At 40.4% G+C, this 14,052-nt stretch overlaps 2 protein-coding genes across 19 annotated transcripts in view; one reads left to right on the top strand and one right to left on the bottom strand.

The window, feature by feature from the left end:
• NSUN7 (NOP2/Sun RNA methyltransferase family member 7) overlaps window positions 1–8,506 on the top strand; it is a 55,254-nt gene extending 46,748 nt beyond the window's left edge. For 3 of the 4 annotated variants that reach the window (XM_040485063.1, XM_040485071.1, XM_040485078.1), the window contains exons 11-12: window positions 5,004–5,127; window positions 5,975–8,506. In XM_040485063.1, coding sequence (XP_040340997.1) covers window positions 5,004–5,127; window positions 5,975–6,613 — 763 coding nt within the window. In that variant the 3' untranslated portion in view covers window positions 6,614–8,506. The remainder of the gene's footprint in view (window positions 1–5,003; window positions 5,128–5,974) is intronic. The other variant, XM_040485087.1, reaches the window with a different exon arrangement.
• Window positions 8,507–9,280: 774 nt separating this feature from the next.
• The window catches only part of APBB2 (amyloid beta precursor protein binding family B member 2), a 387,308-nt gene continuing 382,536 nt past the window's right edge, over window positions 9,281–14,052 (bottom strand). For all 15 annotated transcript variants that reach the window (XM_040485051.1, XM_040485032.1, XM_040485027.1 and 12 more), the window contains one exon: window positions 9,281–13,145. In XM_040485051.1, coding sequence (XP_040340985.1) covers window positions 12,978–13,145 — 168 coding nt within the window. In that variant the 3' untranslated portion in view covers window positions 9,281–12,977. The remainder of the gene's footprint in view (window positions 13,146–14,052) is intronic.

Here is a 14,052-nt window from a genome sequence, read left to right as displayed (position 1 = left end):
ATCTCTTTATTCTTTGCCTATTAGTGGTTTTTGATGCTGTTAGGTTTGTGTATAACATCTTCTGCATGTAGCAGTCTACAGTAGGTTGATGGTTGTTTCAGTTTGAACCCTTTCTTTACTCCTATCTTCCCCATGTTTCAGGTTTATGGCATCATACTTTACATCCTTCTATTTTGTGAGTTCCTTCACTGATTTTTTTTTTAATTTTTTTTTCAACGTTTATTTATTTTTGGGACAGAGAGAGACAGAGCATGAACGGGGGAGGGGCAGAGAGAGAGGGAGACACAGAATCGGAAACAGGCTCCAGGCTCTGAGCCATCAGCCCAGAGCCCGACGCGGGGCTCGAACTCACGGACCGCGAGATCGTGACCTGGCTGAAGTCGGACGCCTAACCGACTGCGCCCCCCCGCCACCCCCCTTCACTGATTTTTTAAAGAAGTATTCATTTTTGCTGCTTTGGTGTTCCCTACCTTCATACTGTCATTATTGGCCTTTCCTTTCCATTCCAAGAGTCCTCTTTAATATTTCTTGCAGGACTGGTTTAATTGTCACAAACTCCTTTAGTTTTTGTTTGGGAAACTCTATCTCTTCTTTGGTTCTGAATTGCAGCCTTGCTGGATAGAGTATTCTTGGCTGCAGGTTTTTCCCATTCAGCACTCTGAGTATATCATGCCATTCCTTTCTGGCTTGGCAAGTTTCTGCAGAAAAAGCCATTAATAGCCTTACGGGGTTTCCTTTGTATGAAATTGTCTTGTCTTGCTGCTTTTAATATTGTTTTATCACTATATTTTACCATTTTAATTACAGTGTGTTGGTGGAGTGCCTGGCTGGCTCAGTCAGTAGAGCATGCAACTCTTGATCTTGGGGTTGTAAGTTTGAGCCCTATGTTGGGTGTAGAGCCTACTTAAAACAATATTAATAATAAACAACAGTATGCCTTGGTGTGATCCAGTGAGTATCCTTATGATCATTGCTTTAAATTCTCCATCAGGCTTGTTACTCTGTTTCACTTATATCTCCAGCTGTCACCTTCTCTTGTTCTTTCAGTTGGGACAGATTCCTCTGTCTTCTCATTTTGTCTAAGTCTCTGTGCTTATTTCTCTGTGTTAGGAAAGTTAGCTACGTCTCCTGTTCTTGAGGGTAATAGCTTTATGAAGAAGAGGTCCTATAATGCCCTGCAGTGTAGGGTCCCCTTTTCCCCAGGGCCTGGCACTTCTGGGAGTGTCTCCAATGTGTTGTGTGTGCTCTGCTGTTGTATCCTGACTGCTTTATCCATCAGGCCAGTTATCTGCAGAGACTCTCTGTGCCTGTTGTGGGCAGTGTTTGGTTCCTGGCCTGAATATGGTGCATTTTAATTAGGTGTGCTCTGATCTGCTTGGGAAATGAGACATATCTCCACTGTCACCAGAATTGAGGCCTCACCAAAACACCTGGGTCAGGAGATGCGGTGTCAGTAGGGGTTTGGGCCAGTCTTCTAGAGGAGGGGGCCTACCACACTGAGACTGAGGCGAGCATGACTGGAAAGGGCAGTTCTTCCAGATGGCAAGGGGGCAGGGCTTGGTTTAAGCAAGTCAAGTAGCAAGTGTCCAGTGTTGGTGCCGTACTGGTACCTGCAGGTGGCCCTGTGCTTATGTTGAGGGGCTGCGGAGGGAAATGACACTGGCCAATGTCTTTGTTCCTGGAGGGGTCTCTCCATTGAATGCTGCCTATCCGGGACAGGCTCCAAGATGAGCAAATAACCTCCTCGCTCTGTGGCCCAGGCACTCTTCAGATTGCTGTTTTTGCCTGCTTTCTCTCCAAGAGCAGCCCCAGTGTCCTCCAAGCCCTCCTTTAAAACTCCTCTCAAACTCCAGGCTCTAAGCCTTGCTGGTTAAAAGAACTCGCAAAATTTAGGCCCTTTCACTTTCCAAGTCCACTGCTATGGGGATTTGTCTCTCCTGTACATTTCCGTGTGCCAGTTTGTCCCTCACCCTTCTCTGAGATTACAGCTCCCAACCCACTGCAGCACCATGATCCATTTCTCTCCCAAGCCAAATCTCCGCACTTCCTACTTCGTAGCCTCTTCTCTACCTTTGGTTGTGGAGTTTGTTCTGCCAGTTTTCAGATTGATTTCTGGAGTTTTTAGGATGATTTGATAGGTATCTAATTGTATTTGTGGGACAAGGCAAGCCTAGGGGCCTCCTATTCCACTACCATCTTCCAAGAACCCCTATAGACCTGTATTTAAAGGGCTCATGTGATTAGGTCAGGTCCATCCTGATAACATGCATAGCTTAAGGTTAAGAGACCTTAATTACATCTGCAAAATTCCTTTTGCCATGTGTCTTATTTTCCTAGGCTCCCACAACAAACTATCCCAAACTTGGTGACTTATAGCAAAAGAAATTTATTCTCTCACAGTTCTGGAGACCGGAAGTCCGAATGAATGTCAGGTGTTGGCAGGGTTGGTTGGCTTCTGGGGCCTCTGAGGAAGAATCTGTTTTATGCCTCTCCCAGCTTCTGGTGTTCACTAGCAATCTTTAGTGCCCTTGGCCTGTAGCTGTGTCATTCTAACCTCTGTCTCTGTCTTCACATGGCCCTCTTCCCCTGTGTGTCTCTGTATCCTCTCTCCTTATAGGGACACCAATATTGGACTTAGGGTCTACTCTACTCCAGTATTACCTCCTCTTAAATATCTGCAAAGACGCTATTTCCAAATAAGGGCACATTCTGGGTTTTGGGTGGACACGAATTTTGGGGAGGACACAATTCAGCCCCCAACGGTCCACTCTGCCCCCCCCAATTGATGTCTGTCTCATGTGTGAAATACATTCAACTCACCCCAATATCCTCAAGTCCTCACCCATTCCAGGATCAATTCTAAATCCAAAATCTCACCTAAATATCATCAACTGCATAAATCCCAAATGTCATCATCCAAGTCAGGTATCCACGAGACTGGATATGAACTTCCTTTATTATTCAGAGAAATGGCCTGTAACCTGGAGTTTAGAAATAAATTTGTTATGTAGGGGTAATTGTAAGGTAACTTAACCAATCTTAATTAGGATTATTACCATTAGCAAAGACAGCATATATAGCTAAAATATATCATATTTATTAAACACTAACTGAATACTTACTGTGTACCAGACATTCTTCTAGGTGCTAAGAATATATTAATAAATTAAAATTGACAAAATCCCAACCTTCATATTTACATTTTGGAACTAAGTATGTCCAACTTGTTAAGAAATCATTATTTTTCATAAGAATTTTTTTACCTTATGTGAACAAATTGTTTTTGGTGATTTCTATTTATGTAGAGCACACAAATAAATAGGCCTCAGAAATTCGGTTTGTTGGTTGCAAGGTTGGTGAGAGGAGGGACTAGCTCTCTTGCCTTTAGTACCTGCACAGCTATTATACTTCAGCTGAGTTCAGCATAAACCCTTATTAAGCACCACCTTCTGTGCCACTTTTGGCATGTCATTTGAGGTCACGTGTCTGCCTGCATCCTAAGTGACCTCTGCATCCCTCTACTCACCTTATGTCCCAGCCACATGGAAATACTTGCTGCACCCTGAACATTTTTATGATACTTGTGTTCTTGTGTCCTTCTTTCTTCCTTTCTTTCGTTTCCTTCCTTCTTTCTGCCTAGAAATACCTTCTTTACCTTATGGGAAACTTATCCTTCAAGACACAGAACCAGTGGTTCTTCCTCTGTGGAGTCTCCATGTGCGCTATCCTGTGGCCAGAGTTAATTGGGCCTTATTCTGTATTACTACCTCATTTTGTCTCTCCTTGGCTCAGCATTCTTATTGGGTCTTCTTTATACTATTACAAACTGATTAGGGGGCGCCTGGGTGGCTCAGTCGGTTGGGCGTCTGACTTCGGCTCAGGTCATGTTCTCATGGTTCGTAGTTTGAGCCCCACGTCCGGCTCTGTGCTGACAGCTCGGAGCCTGGAGCCTGCTTCGGATTCCGTGTCTCCCTCTCTCTCTGCCCCTCCCCCACTCGCTCTCTCTCTCTCTCTCTCTCTCTCAAAAATAAACATTAAAAAAAATTTAATAAACTGATTAGTTTCTCCAACCAAATTGTAAACTATTGAGAATTAATTGACCTTTATATGCCTTGCACATAGTAGGCAAATAGTGAATGAATGAATATAAATTTAAAATGATTTTAAATCACTAAGTTCTGTACCTGAAACTAACATTACATTGTATGTTAACTGACTGGAATTTAAATAAAAACTTGAAAAAAATGGTTTTAAAAACTTTCAGAATATATAAAATTATTAATAAGAGTTCCTGATATTTTAACTTACATGGGAAAATATTTATTGCCTTGATTAAATATATTTTAATTGTAAAAGCATGGGAATATAAGAATTATTTATTATTTATTACTATTGAATGAGAAATTAAATAGTAAATATAAAAACCAAAATGTTACCTTACACATAATAGTGATTAGAGACCTTACACCAAGTCTTCTGTTATATGCTTTCTTGAGCACTACATAACTCATCCGTTAATACTCAAAAAGTAGTTGAGAAGAATAATGTAGTGAAAATGACGGGCCATATTTTTATATTGTAATGGTGCAAAAAGTAACCAGAGGAAGGAAGTCATACTTGTTGTATTTTGACATGTGAAAGTAAAGGATTTTTTTCTGTTCCACCTTTGTGATTACTCTATGTATTTACCGGTTTTGATAGAAGTCTTTTTGTTAACATACTATTGAGTTGGAAAAGAGTTTTTAATTTGTGGAAAGGCTGGTATTCTTGTCATAGTTGTTTAGAGATGGAAGCCTTGGCAAGCATGATAAATTCTGAACATGAAATATTAGAGCTTTTAATTTATAATAATATTATGATGCTTCAGCATTTTAGGCTTATTGGGAATTTTTGTTTAAATGATTAGAAAACGTAACAGAAGAAAAAATGTTGCAATCTAGTGTCTCTCTCGATTGGCAAATGAGCCATTCTAACTATTTCCTGTTTGCTCCTATCTCCTGCAGGCTTAGTCCTCCTGTCCTTCCACTGTGCTCCTTAAAGGAAATACATTTGTCTACTGATAAGTTTTTCAGAATGGAACCATCTGAAATTACCAATGGTTGTTTTCTTTCTGTTCTAACAAGGGAGGTAAGGGGGAAAATCCCAATCCATGTTATACTTTGTTAAGAATTAAGAAACAACAAAGCCTCATAAAGAGGAACCTAGGAATTTTGTGAACATTTTGTAATGGTGTGTTTATTTCATAAGTAGCTAAAAGACAGGAGAAAGAATTATTACTGTGTGACACAAAAATCCCTATTTTTTTTAAGTTTATGTTTTTAGTAAACTCTACACCCAACGTGGAGCTCGAACCCACAACCCCGAGATCAAGAGTTGCACATTCTTCCGCCTGAGCTAGCCAGTGCCCCCCAGTCCCTTTTTCTGTCTTTCTATTCCCCCTGAGGGCTCCTCCCTTGCCTGCTCTCCACCCCCACTTCTCCAAGCACTTTGCCACATCTAGTTCATCTTAGCTCACATGGAAAAAATAAGCTCTGTAATTTTTTTTTTCTGTCAGATTTACAAATGGGGAAGTTTTGGGGCACCAGGGTGACTCAGTTAAGCGTCTGCCTTCAGCTCAGATCGTGATTTCATGGTTCATGAATTTGAGTCCCACATCGGGCTGTCTGCTGTCTGCTGTCTGCAGAGCCTGCTTCAGATCCTCTTCCCCCTCTCTCTTGCCCCTCCTCTGCTCTCTCTCTCTCTCTCAAAAATAAAAACTTAAAACAACAGCAACAAAAACCAAAACAAATGGGGAAGTGTAAGTCTAAAAAAAAGTCATTGACTGAGGTTTATGGGCTATATTAGGGACTCAAGCCTAAAAACCATTTCTTTTATAGTAATAGATGCACTTTTATTTTTGCTGAAACACTGAGAAAATTTGTAATATACACAATAGTTAACTCCTACATTTAGTAACTGCTTCTTTTGATTGTAGCGGGACCCATCTGAGGCAGTGTCTGTGAAAGATGTTTTGGCCCGTGCTGCAGCAAAGGGTCTACTGGATGGAATTGAGTTGGGTAAAGCTTCAAAACGGGAGAAGAAGAAGAAGAAATCAAAAATACCATTGTCAAAAGCCCCCACCAATGATAGTGATGACATCCAAATGAAAATTGCTGAATTCCTGAATCGAGAAAGTAATGCAAATGCTAATCGGTCAGAGACATTAGCAACAAAAACATCTCTTCCACAGAAAAATACAACTACAGCTGGTTCTTCCTCGCACGTCAGAAAACCCAACAAGCCCACCAGCAATCCTTCAGTGCCTGCATCTATGAAGAACACAGCTCAACCCAGACCGTATGAACGGCGGACAAACTTCGTAAGATCTCGCCCAGAAGACAGAGTGATGGCACTGAAACCTGTAGAGATTGTTTTGCCTCCAGTAATGTTGCCATTTTCAGGTTCCCAAGGGATCAAATCTCAGATACCAACTCAACATTTTTACTATCGTTGGGTTGGACCCAACACTGTCCTGCCCAACTGCTTTCCCTCACCATCAACATCCAGAAGAGGGGAAAAGCCTAGAGAAAACTTACCTTCCTCCCTACTCAGGCATCCTCGACCATGGCTTTGACCATCTTGTGTTTTTTACAGGGGTCAAGAGCAGTTCATGTTTTTTCCAAATCTGATATTTCTCTGAGGTTAGCCATCCCTATACAAGATACTCATCCTTTTGGCCACTTAGTATCTTCTAAAGGTGCTATTAACTTCAAGAGAATTAAGACAAGTGAGAAATAACAATGTAGGCACTTCAACAAAAGCAGAATTCCTACATTTCAACAGCTCCGTGCTGATCTGTTCTAGAATGTCCAGCTTAGACTCAGGATCAGCTGTTAGAACTTGTATCCCTCTTGTTAACTTTCAGTCTGGACTCAGGACACCAGTTTTAAGAGAAAGCTGCAACAATTTTTCCTGACGGGAAACACTGTCTGCCTTATAACAGACTTGAGGTGGTTTACTAGAGTGTAGATACGGAAAAGATGCTGGCCTCTCACACTGACTTTATGTTGCTTTTTCAGTATCCACCTGCGGTTTGACATTTTCAATCGCTGTGGAGGTTGATTTTTTTCTTAAATATCAAAATATTCTTTAAATGGTGGTGGGGGGGGTGTCATGAGTTTTTGTGATGTGATTGAGATTGAGTAGGAAGAACAGGAGGTTCCGAAGTTCCAGGTGTGCATAGTTCAGAAGTACGTTAACAGAACAAAAACGGTTTCTCATCGAAAGAGCTTCTGGGATCCTGAGCAGACTGAACACAATCAGCTATCCCTTCTGCCAAATATGGTTGTAAAAAAGTGACTGTACACAAATTTCCATCCAAATAGTAATAATTCTGAGGAAGAGGCAAAACTGTTGACTACAAGTGACACCTGTTATTGAAGAAATCCATAAAAATGTCTGATTCTGTTCAAAGATCAGGTGAAATGCTAAAATCTACAAGTCATTTCCAATGGTACACAGTAATCAAACTGGTAAATCATCTCTGATGCACAACTAAAATATATTGTAGCACTATGTTAATTATATTAAAAGTCAACTCATCTTGAATATCATCCATTGCCTACCAAGAATTGGTATGATTATCATTTTGGGGTCTATTGATTTTTTTTTCATCATGGAAACAAATTGTTTGACATTTAATCAAGTAAGTTACAACTATGAAACCTATTGTTTAAAAACATGTTCATAGACACAACGTTTGAATATAAAGTTCCATTTTCAGAATCTAGTCGTGTTGAACAGTGTTATGTAAATTCCTAAATGTTCAATTCAGGTGGCATGATTTCAGTAGAGTATTATCTTCTTCAAGATGAATTTTTAGGTCTATTTCAGCCTAATACCCTATCCTTTATTTTCTCACTTGAAGTGAGGCTAAACAAAATGGCGAATTTCATTTTATTGGTAATAAATCTTTATTTTAGCTAAAAATTTACATAGAATGTGTCAACGAAGAAAGGGAACAAGCCTTCATATACTTGGAAATTTCAATCCTCAAAGATTTCTCAATTATGACTCTCAGCAGGTCCAGAAGTGTTTTAAATGCTCAGCTTATTTTACTGACTGCAAAAATAAAAAACGATAGATTTCTTTGTTCCGAATATGGCTTCTCTCCTCTTGCTCTGGCGTGGAGCACTCCGTGCCCCGAGGGCACTAGTGCAGCTGCAGTGAACTTTGTTGGGTGAAGAGCTGGAGTGTTTTCCAGGGAATCGCTCATTCCCCCTGTGCTCTGCCCCTGCCCCAAGCTGCAAAGGATGCCACTGTCCATGAGTCGCAGGTCTCAGACCCTTATTTTCTGTGATGTTCTGAAAAGGAAACTCTCATTGTGAAGGAATAGTTCAGGCTGTTTTCTGAGAAGCTTGTGATTCGTGTCGCATCACAACGTAAGCCACTTATTTTCAGTATCTTACCTAACACGCTTGTCACTGTTCTCTTCAGAAATATATGGAGATTCTGAATGGTTCGTTAAGCCTGTAGTTTTCTTCTTTGAGAGTCTTCTGAGAAGGGCGTGATCAATTATTTAAGTACTTTTGTGGAGTAAAAAGGGAAAAATGCTTTGGATAAAGACAACACGAGGGATTGAGCGAAGGAGAATATTGATTACACGGACATTTTCCTTTCTTGAGCTTCTTACAGGGAAGTGCTGCAAAAATCGAAAATAGATTTGCTGGTATTTAGATTCTCCAATAGCAAATTTTATCTGAAATTACTTACCACTAGTATAACACCTGAAACCGAAATGAAATTTCGTTCCTTCACAGTAACTGCCTTTAATAGAGTAAAAGAGAAACCATGGGGCGGAAACGCAAGAGGAACCAGAAAATGGGTACATACTCTACATCCTGCTTCTCTTCCGTGTCTGACAGTTGAACTAGCCCAGGTTCAACTGGCTTTTCTGGCTACCTTTGCTTTTGGATTCAGTGCCTGTGCAACTTTATTCTTCATTCTTTGACGTCAGACTCTTAAAGGATACGAAAGATAGACTTTCTTAACACTAGACTGCTTACCCAGGCCTTGCGTTGGTGACTCAGGATGCCAGCGGTCCTTCCTGGTCACCAGATAAGAGCAGTGTGATGAATTAATTACTCAGAATTGAAAGTTACTTTCTAGTTCTTAACCAGGTGGAAACCTGCAATAGCAAAGCAGAACAATTTGAAAACAAAATGACTAGCGTGGCGACACTGAACTTGTATTTCCATTCCTGGATCTATAGGACTGAGATGTCAGATAAACGAGCCAGACGTTTTATGCAGCTAAGTTTATTCTCACAACATATTACATTTAAATGTGTCAAAGTGGTCAACAGCAAACGGGGCCGAAAGCAAAACCAAACGTTCTTTCAGGATAAACAAGCCGCTTCGGGTGGCAGGGAGTGCTCTCACTGATTGGGTGTGAGTGGAATCTTTTCTCTGAAGCTGAAATAAATTGAACTTCATTTTACTGGCTGTATAACACACACGTCATCTGGGTATTAGGTTAAGGAAGCCTGGCAAACTAGAGAGCTAATGGTTTTACTGGCTACATTGTGCTCATCTCAGAGAGATGTTTTTCATGTTGTTTGTGAAATCTTGAATCTGTGTTGCAATGCTTAATGAAATGCGTGTGTCATACGAGAAAAGGAGGAAAGATATAGGGCTTTCGAGTAGGTGACCTTGTGTGGAATCACCTTACCAATCTCTACTCCGTCCTGAGATCGGAGTGGCTCTTTGACAAAGTAGCGGTGCCAACAGTTTCTCACCAGGAACGAATTTTAGTGGAGATGGGTCTAATGTCCCCTCATGCAGTCAGACAGACACGAACGAAAAACAGTGGTCCTAATTAGCTACGGGTGGTCTTCTATCCAGGAGAACAGAGGGCTTGTGGGCACGGGTCTGTTGCCTAGAGGAGATGACAGGTGTTGGGAAGGACATAAACACACAGCCCCAAGCGGTGCTTTAGGTTTGCCACAGGCGTGTTGGCTCTTCCCCTTGAGGCTGCCAAGAGGCGCATATATGAGGTGGCCAGTCTGCGTCTATCTAGCTGCTTTTAAAAAATAAAAGGAACTTTAAGCATGTTGCCATTTCTTCTACATAGTCCAATAAAAATGTGTCTACAAATCATTACAAAACCACCTTTTCGGCAACGTATAGTTCACTGAGATTACTTAGGCCTGGATACCTTGTGAGATACTATCCAGTAAAGAGAATACATTAACACGATAATGCAGTATATTTCAGTAAAAATAGAATAAATAAAATAAAAATATCTTAAGCTGTATTTAACAGGTTAATTAAAAAAATGATAAGACATACAAGGCATAGTGAACATGGCTGCCTGTTTACCGAGTCACAGATACAAAGAATGCATAGATAACTGAATGTCACCACAATATCAGGTAAAACACCGGCATCCGCACACAGGAAAATACACACATACTTTCATACATACTTTTTGGCCATGGCAGAAAGTGTCTGAACGTACTGTTTAACATAATCAATTTTACAAAATTAATTGCATTTAGTATGCAAAGCTATTTTCAAAACAAAATATCTGCAGTAAAGTTTTCAATATGTAAAGGCTATCGTTCGTCTTAATGCATCCTATAATTGCATATATAAATCAGTTTGCTACTTAAAGCTAGCTCAATATTCTTGATCCTGAAAACAAACATGTATGCCTTAGAAAATGAACGGTGGGTTCGGGTAGAGATTTCCAATATAAAAGTGGATGACCTGTTCAGAATTTTTATCACACTAAAACCTTTCATTGTGGAGCTCGAGATGAAACATCATCATGATTGAATTTTGCACAGCTTTTCAAAGGGCAGAGTAAGGACTTTCTTAATGCAATAATTTCTTATGATGGCACTGGTTACTTCAGATAGAATAGCATATAGGCTGGTGAGAAGTAGAATTCATTTCTAGAGTGGCATCATTTTGGTCATAACACCAGGGTGCTAGCAAACAGTTCCAGAGTTCTGAGGGAATAGCAGAAGGCCACCTGCTCCATCGTGTTCTCTGGTGGCTAAGTACCATGAGTTAGGAATGTGTCTATCACAAGTAACATCATCTCTGGAAAACCTTGTAAGTTGAACAGGCCGCACAGCGTGTAGAATCCTGTCCTCTACAACACATTTGAGGCACACTGCAGGAAAACAGTCCTGGACTGAGAGAGGGCGATGGTTTTATGATTAATATTACTGTGTAATTGGGACATATTTCCCGCCTTCTACAGGGAATTCTAAGATTTCCTGACAATAACTAGATATGCCCAGAGTAATTTTGGATAGACTCTTCCTCACCGATGTAAAAGCAGTGTAACTTATAACAGAGTTGGGAAGCGTGGGCTTTTGTCTCGGCTCTCTCACAAACTTTCGACAGATCTTAGGCAAGGTGATTGAGCCTCTTGGTACTTTATATTTTTATTTCTCAAATGTGTTTAGTACCTTTCCCTACCTTGTAAGGCTCAAATGTGATAAGAATGTGGAAACCATTGACAAGTACACAGCAGTGGGTAAATAAAGTGCTCCTTTTAAAACCGGATGTTCTTAACGCATTCATTTTGACATTAAGAAGCAAATAAGACTAATATTTAGATTGGTCTCCTTAGCAACTTCCTTTTAAAACAACAATGTCAACAAGAGTCTAAATCTGAGTATCTTTGTAAGTACGTGAGAAACGTGAAGCAGGAAACTGCTATTTTGGGGAAACTTGTTAAGCAGTCCGTTGTTGCTATGTTTATTTTGCTCTGATATGAAATTTTTAAATCTTGAAAAAATGGAAAAGATATAAATTTAAAAATATATCTAGTAAAGTCCAACAAATCCCAATATTAAATACATAAATTCAAAAGGTTCAAATTTAATGTAATTTGTTGCCATGGACAATACATGATGGACAGACAGCCTTCTGGGCAAAAAGCATTAGGGTAAGACTGAGCTAGATACAGAATCCTAGTGGGTTTCACTAGGAGGCGGACTAACAAAATAATGTGGTGGTGGAGATCCAAAATATAAATGACATTTCCTCAACTCCAAATTGCATATTGGCTAATTAACAAACTAAGGATAAAAGGCGTACGAGGAAGATTTCATTTTAATGTTTATGTAGAGAATGGCCAGAGTGAACTATAATTCTCTAGCTGCATTGTACAATATAAGGCAGAAGTTTGAAACATGTCCTACCCGAAATGCATTAGGCTTTTCTTAAATCTTTCTTGTTTTTAATAATCAGTTTGAAAACCGTCTAGAAAGAAAGGCTCTTTTTTGTTCAATTTTAATTTCTCAAATTTGGTTTGTTTTTCAATTTTCAAGTTTCACTTTTTCCCCAACATCCCACAAAACAGCTGCAGACATGAAATGGTGTCCATGTGTCAAAGGGCTTGTCAAGGAAAGCTGCCGGTTGGTTTCTGTACTGATGCCAACAGCCAATTCTGTCAACCCAAAGGTTCAATTTCATGAAAGACTGCAACAAAAACCCATCATCCTAGTTTTACAGCAATTCAATGGTATCTGGTACGCAGTGGCTACTCCAATGTTGGCAACAGGGCCAAGTGCTGCAGGACTTAAACATTGCTTGTGACAGATCCAGTCAAGAAGACAGTGAAACTAACTCAGGCGTCATTCACTCCAAGGACTCAGCGTTAGTTCACTAGGAGGGGTGTGGCCACATTCTTCTCCGTGTGTGTGAAGTTAATGTTCACGATATTTACAATAAGAAAAAGACCTTCCACTGCTCATGATGTATCTTACTGATAGCAAAAAAAATTAGTCATGCTTCTTTTCATATCACATGATGGTGGCAAGACGAGAGAACATGCTTGTCTAACACTGTTTGGTTAAGGATAAATTCTCTGAAGACAAAGCATCAGCAACTGAATGGAAGGCCAGATATCAGTTCATCTTCTTTAGTGTAGCTATTAAATCTTCAGGTAAATATTACAGAATCCTGTAGCATATGCAGCTATGGCGTTTCTGTGACAGGGCGTTTCTGTTTCAAAGTGTCAATGAGGGATAAGACCCCTCGTTTTACATTGGTTGTGACTCTTCTGGTCACTGAGTCTGCTGGCGGAGGAGGTGGTCGAACTTTCTGTGAAGGCGGCCTGGCTACCAAGCACTTCTGGTATCGTAACTGAAATAAAACAAAAATGTTTTATGGTCGTTGATGTATCATCCTTTCTTGTTTAATTTATGATTTGATGACTTAATGCATCACCAATACATTTACTTGCAAAACTTAACGACCTAGCTCCTACGCATTAATCCAAGAGTTTTTCTTTTTTTCCCCTTTTTAAAAAGTATTTATTTTGAGAGAATGTGTGTGTGAGAGCGCGGGAGGGGCAGAGAGGGAGAGAGAGAATCCCAAGCAGACTTGCGCTGCCAGTGCAGAGCCCAACGCAGAGCTCCATCTCATGAACCGTGAGATCGTGACCTGAGCTGAAATCAAGGGTCGGACACTTAACCAACTGAGCCACCCAGGGGCCCTAAGTTTATTCTGTTTCCTTAATGTGGGTATTTTCAGGGTTCTTATGATCATTAGGCTCAGCAAAAGTGTTGTGGCTTTTGCCATCCTTTTCTTCCACCCATCTCCACCCTCTACTTGTTCTCTTTATGGATTGGCTGCAATTAATATGCCAAACAGTCGAAGAGCTAATGAAAAGGAAGAGGATTGGGAGAGACAGTATTAGGGTTTCGTCGGGAGACACGTACATCTTTGTACATGAGGTAAGTGCTCATGGCTACCTGGGAGACAACATGGGAGAAAGGGCACAGTTTGAATGTAGGTTCTACCATTTATGGGAACTGTGTGACCCAAGCAAGTTAATCTCTGAACCTTAGTTTCTTCAATGTAAAATGGCAGAAGACTGGGATCTTTACAGAGGGTGTTATGATTAGGGAAATACTTGCTGCATGCTGAAAACAGGCCTACCAATGCAGGGGGCGTTCACAAATGTTTGTTCCCCTTCCTGTTTCCTGCTCTAATAAAAAAGAATGATGTATAAAGAGTTTAGGATACATTTTATCCGCGAGTCTAAATC

The sequence above is a fragment of the Herpailurus yagouaroundi genome, unplaced genomic scaffold (genome assembly GCF_014898765.1).
Source record: "Herpailurus yagouaroundi ecotype Mexico unplaced genomic scaffold, PumYag 28, whole genome shotgun sequence".
Taxonomy (NCBI): Eukaryota; Metazoa; Chordata; class Mammalia; order Carnivora; family Felidae; genus Herpailurus; species Herpailurus yagouaroundi.
This window is presented reverse-complemented; position numbering and strand designations above follow the sequence as displayed.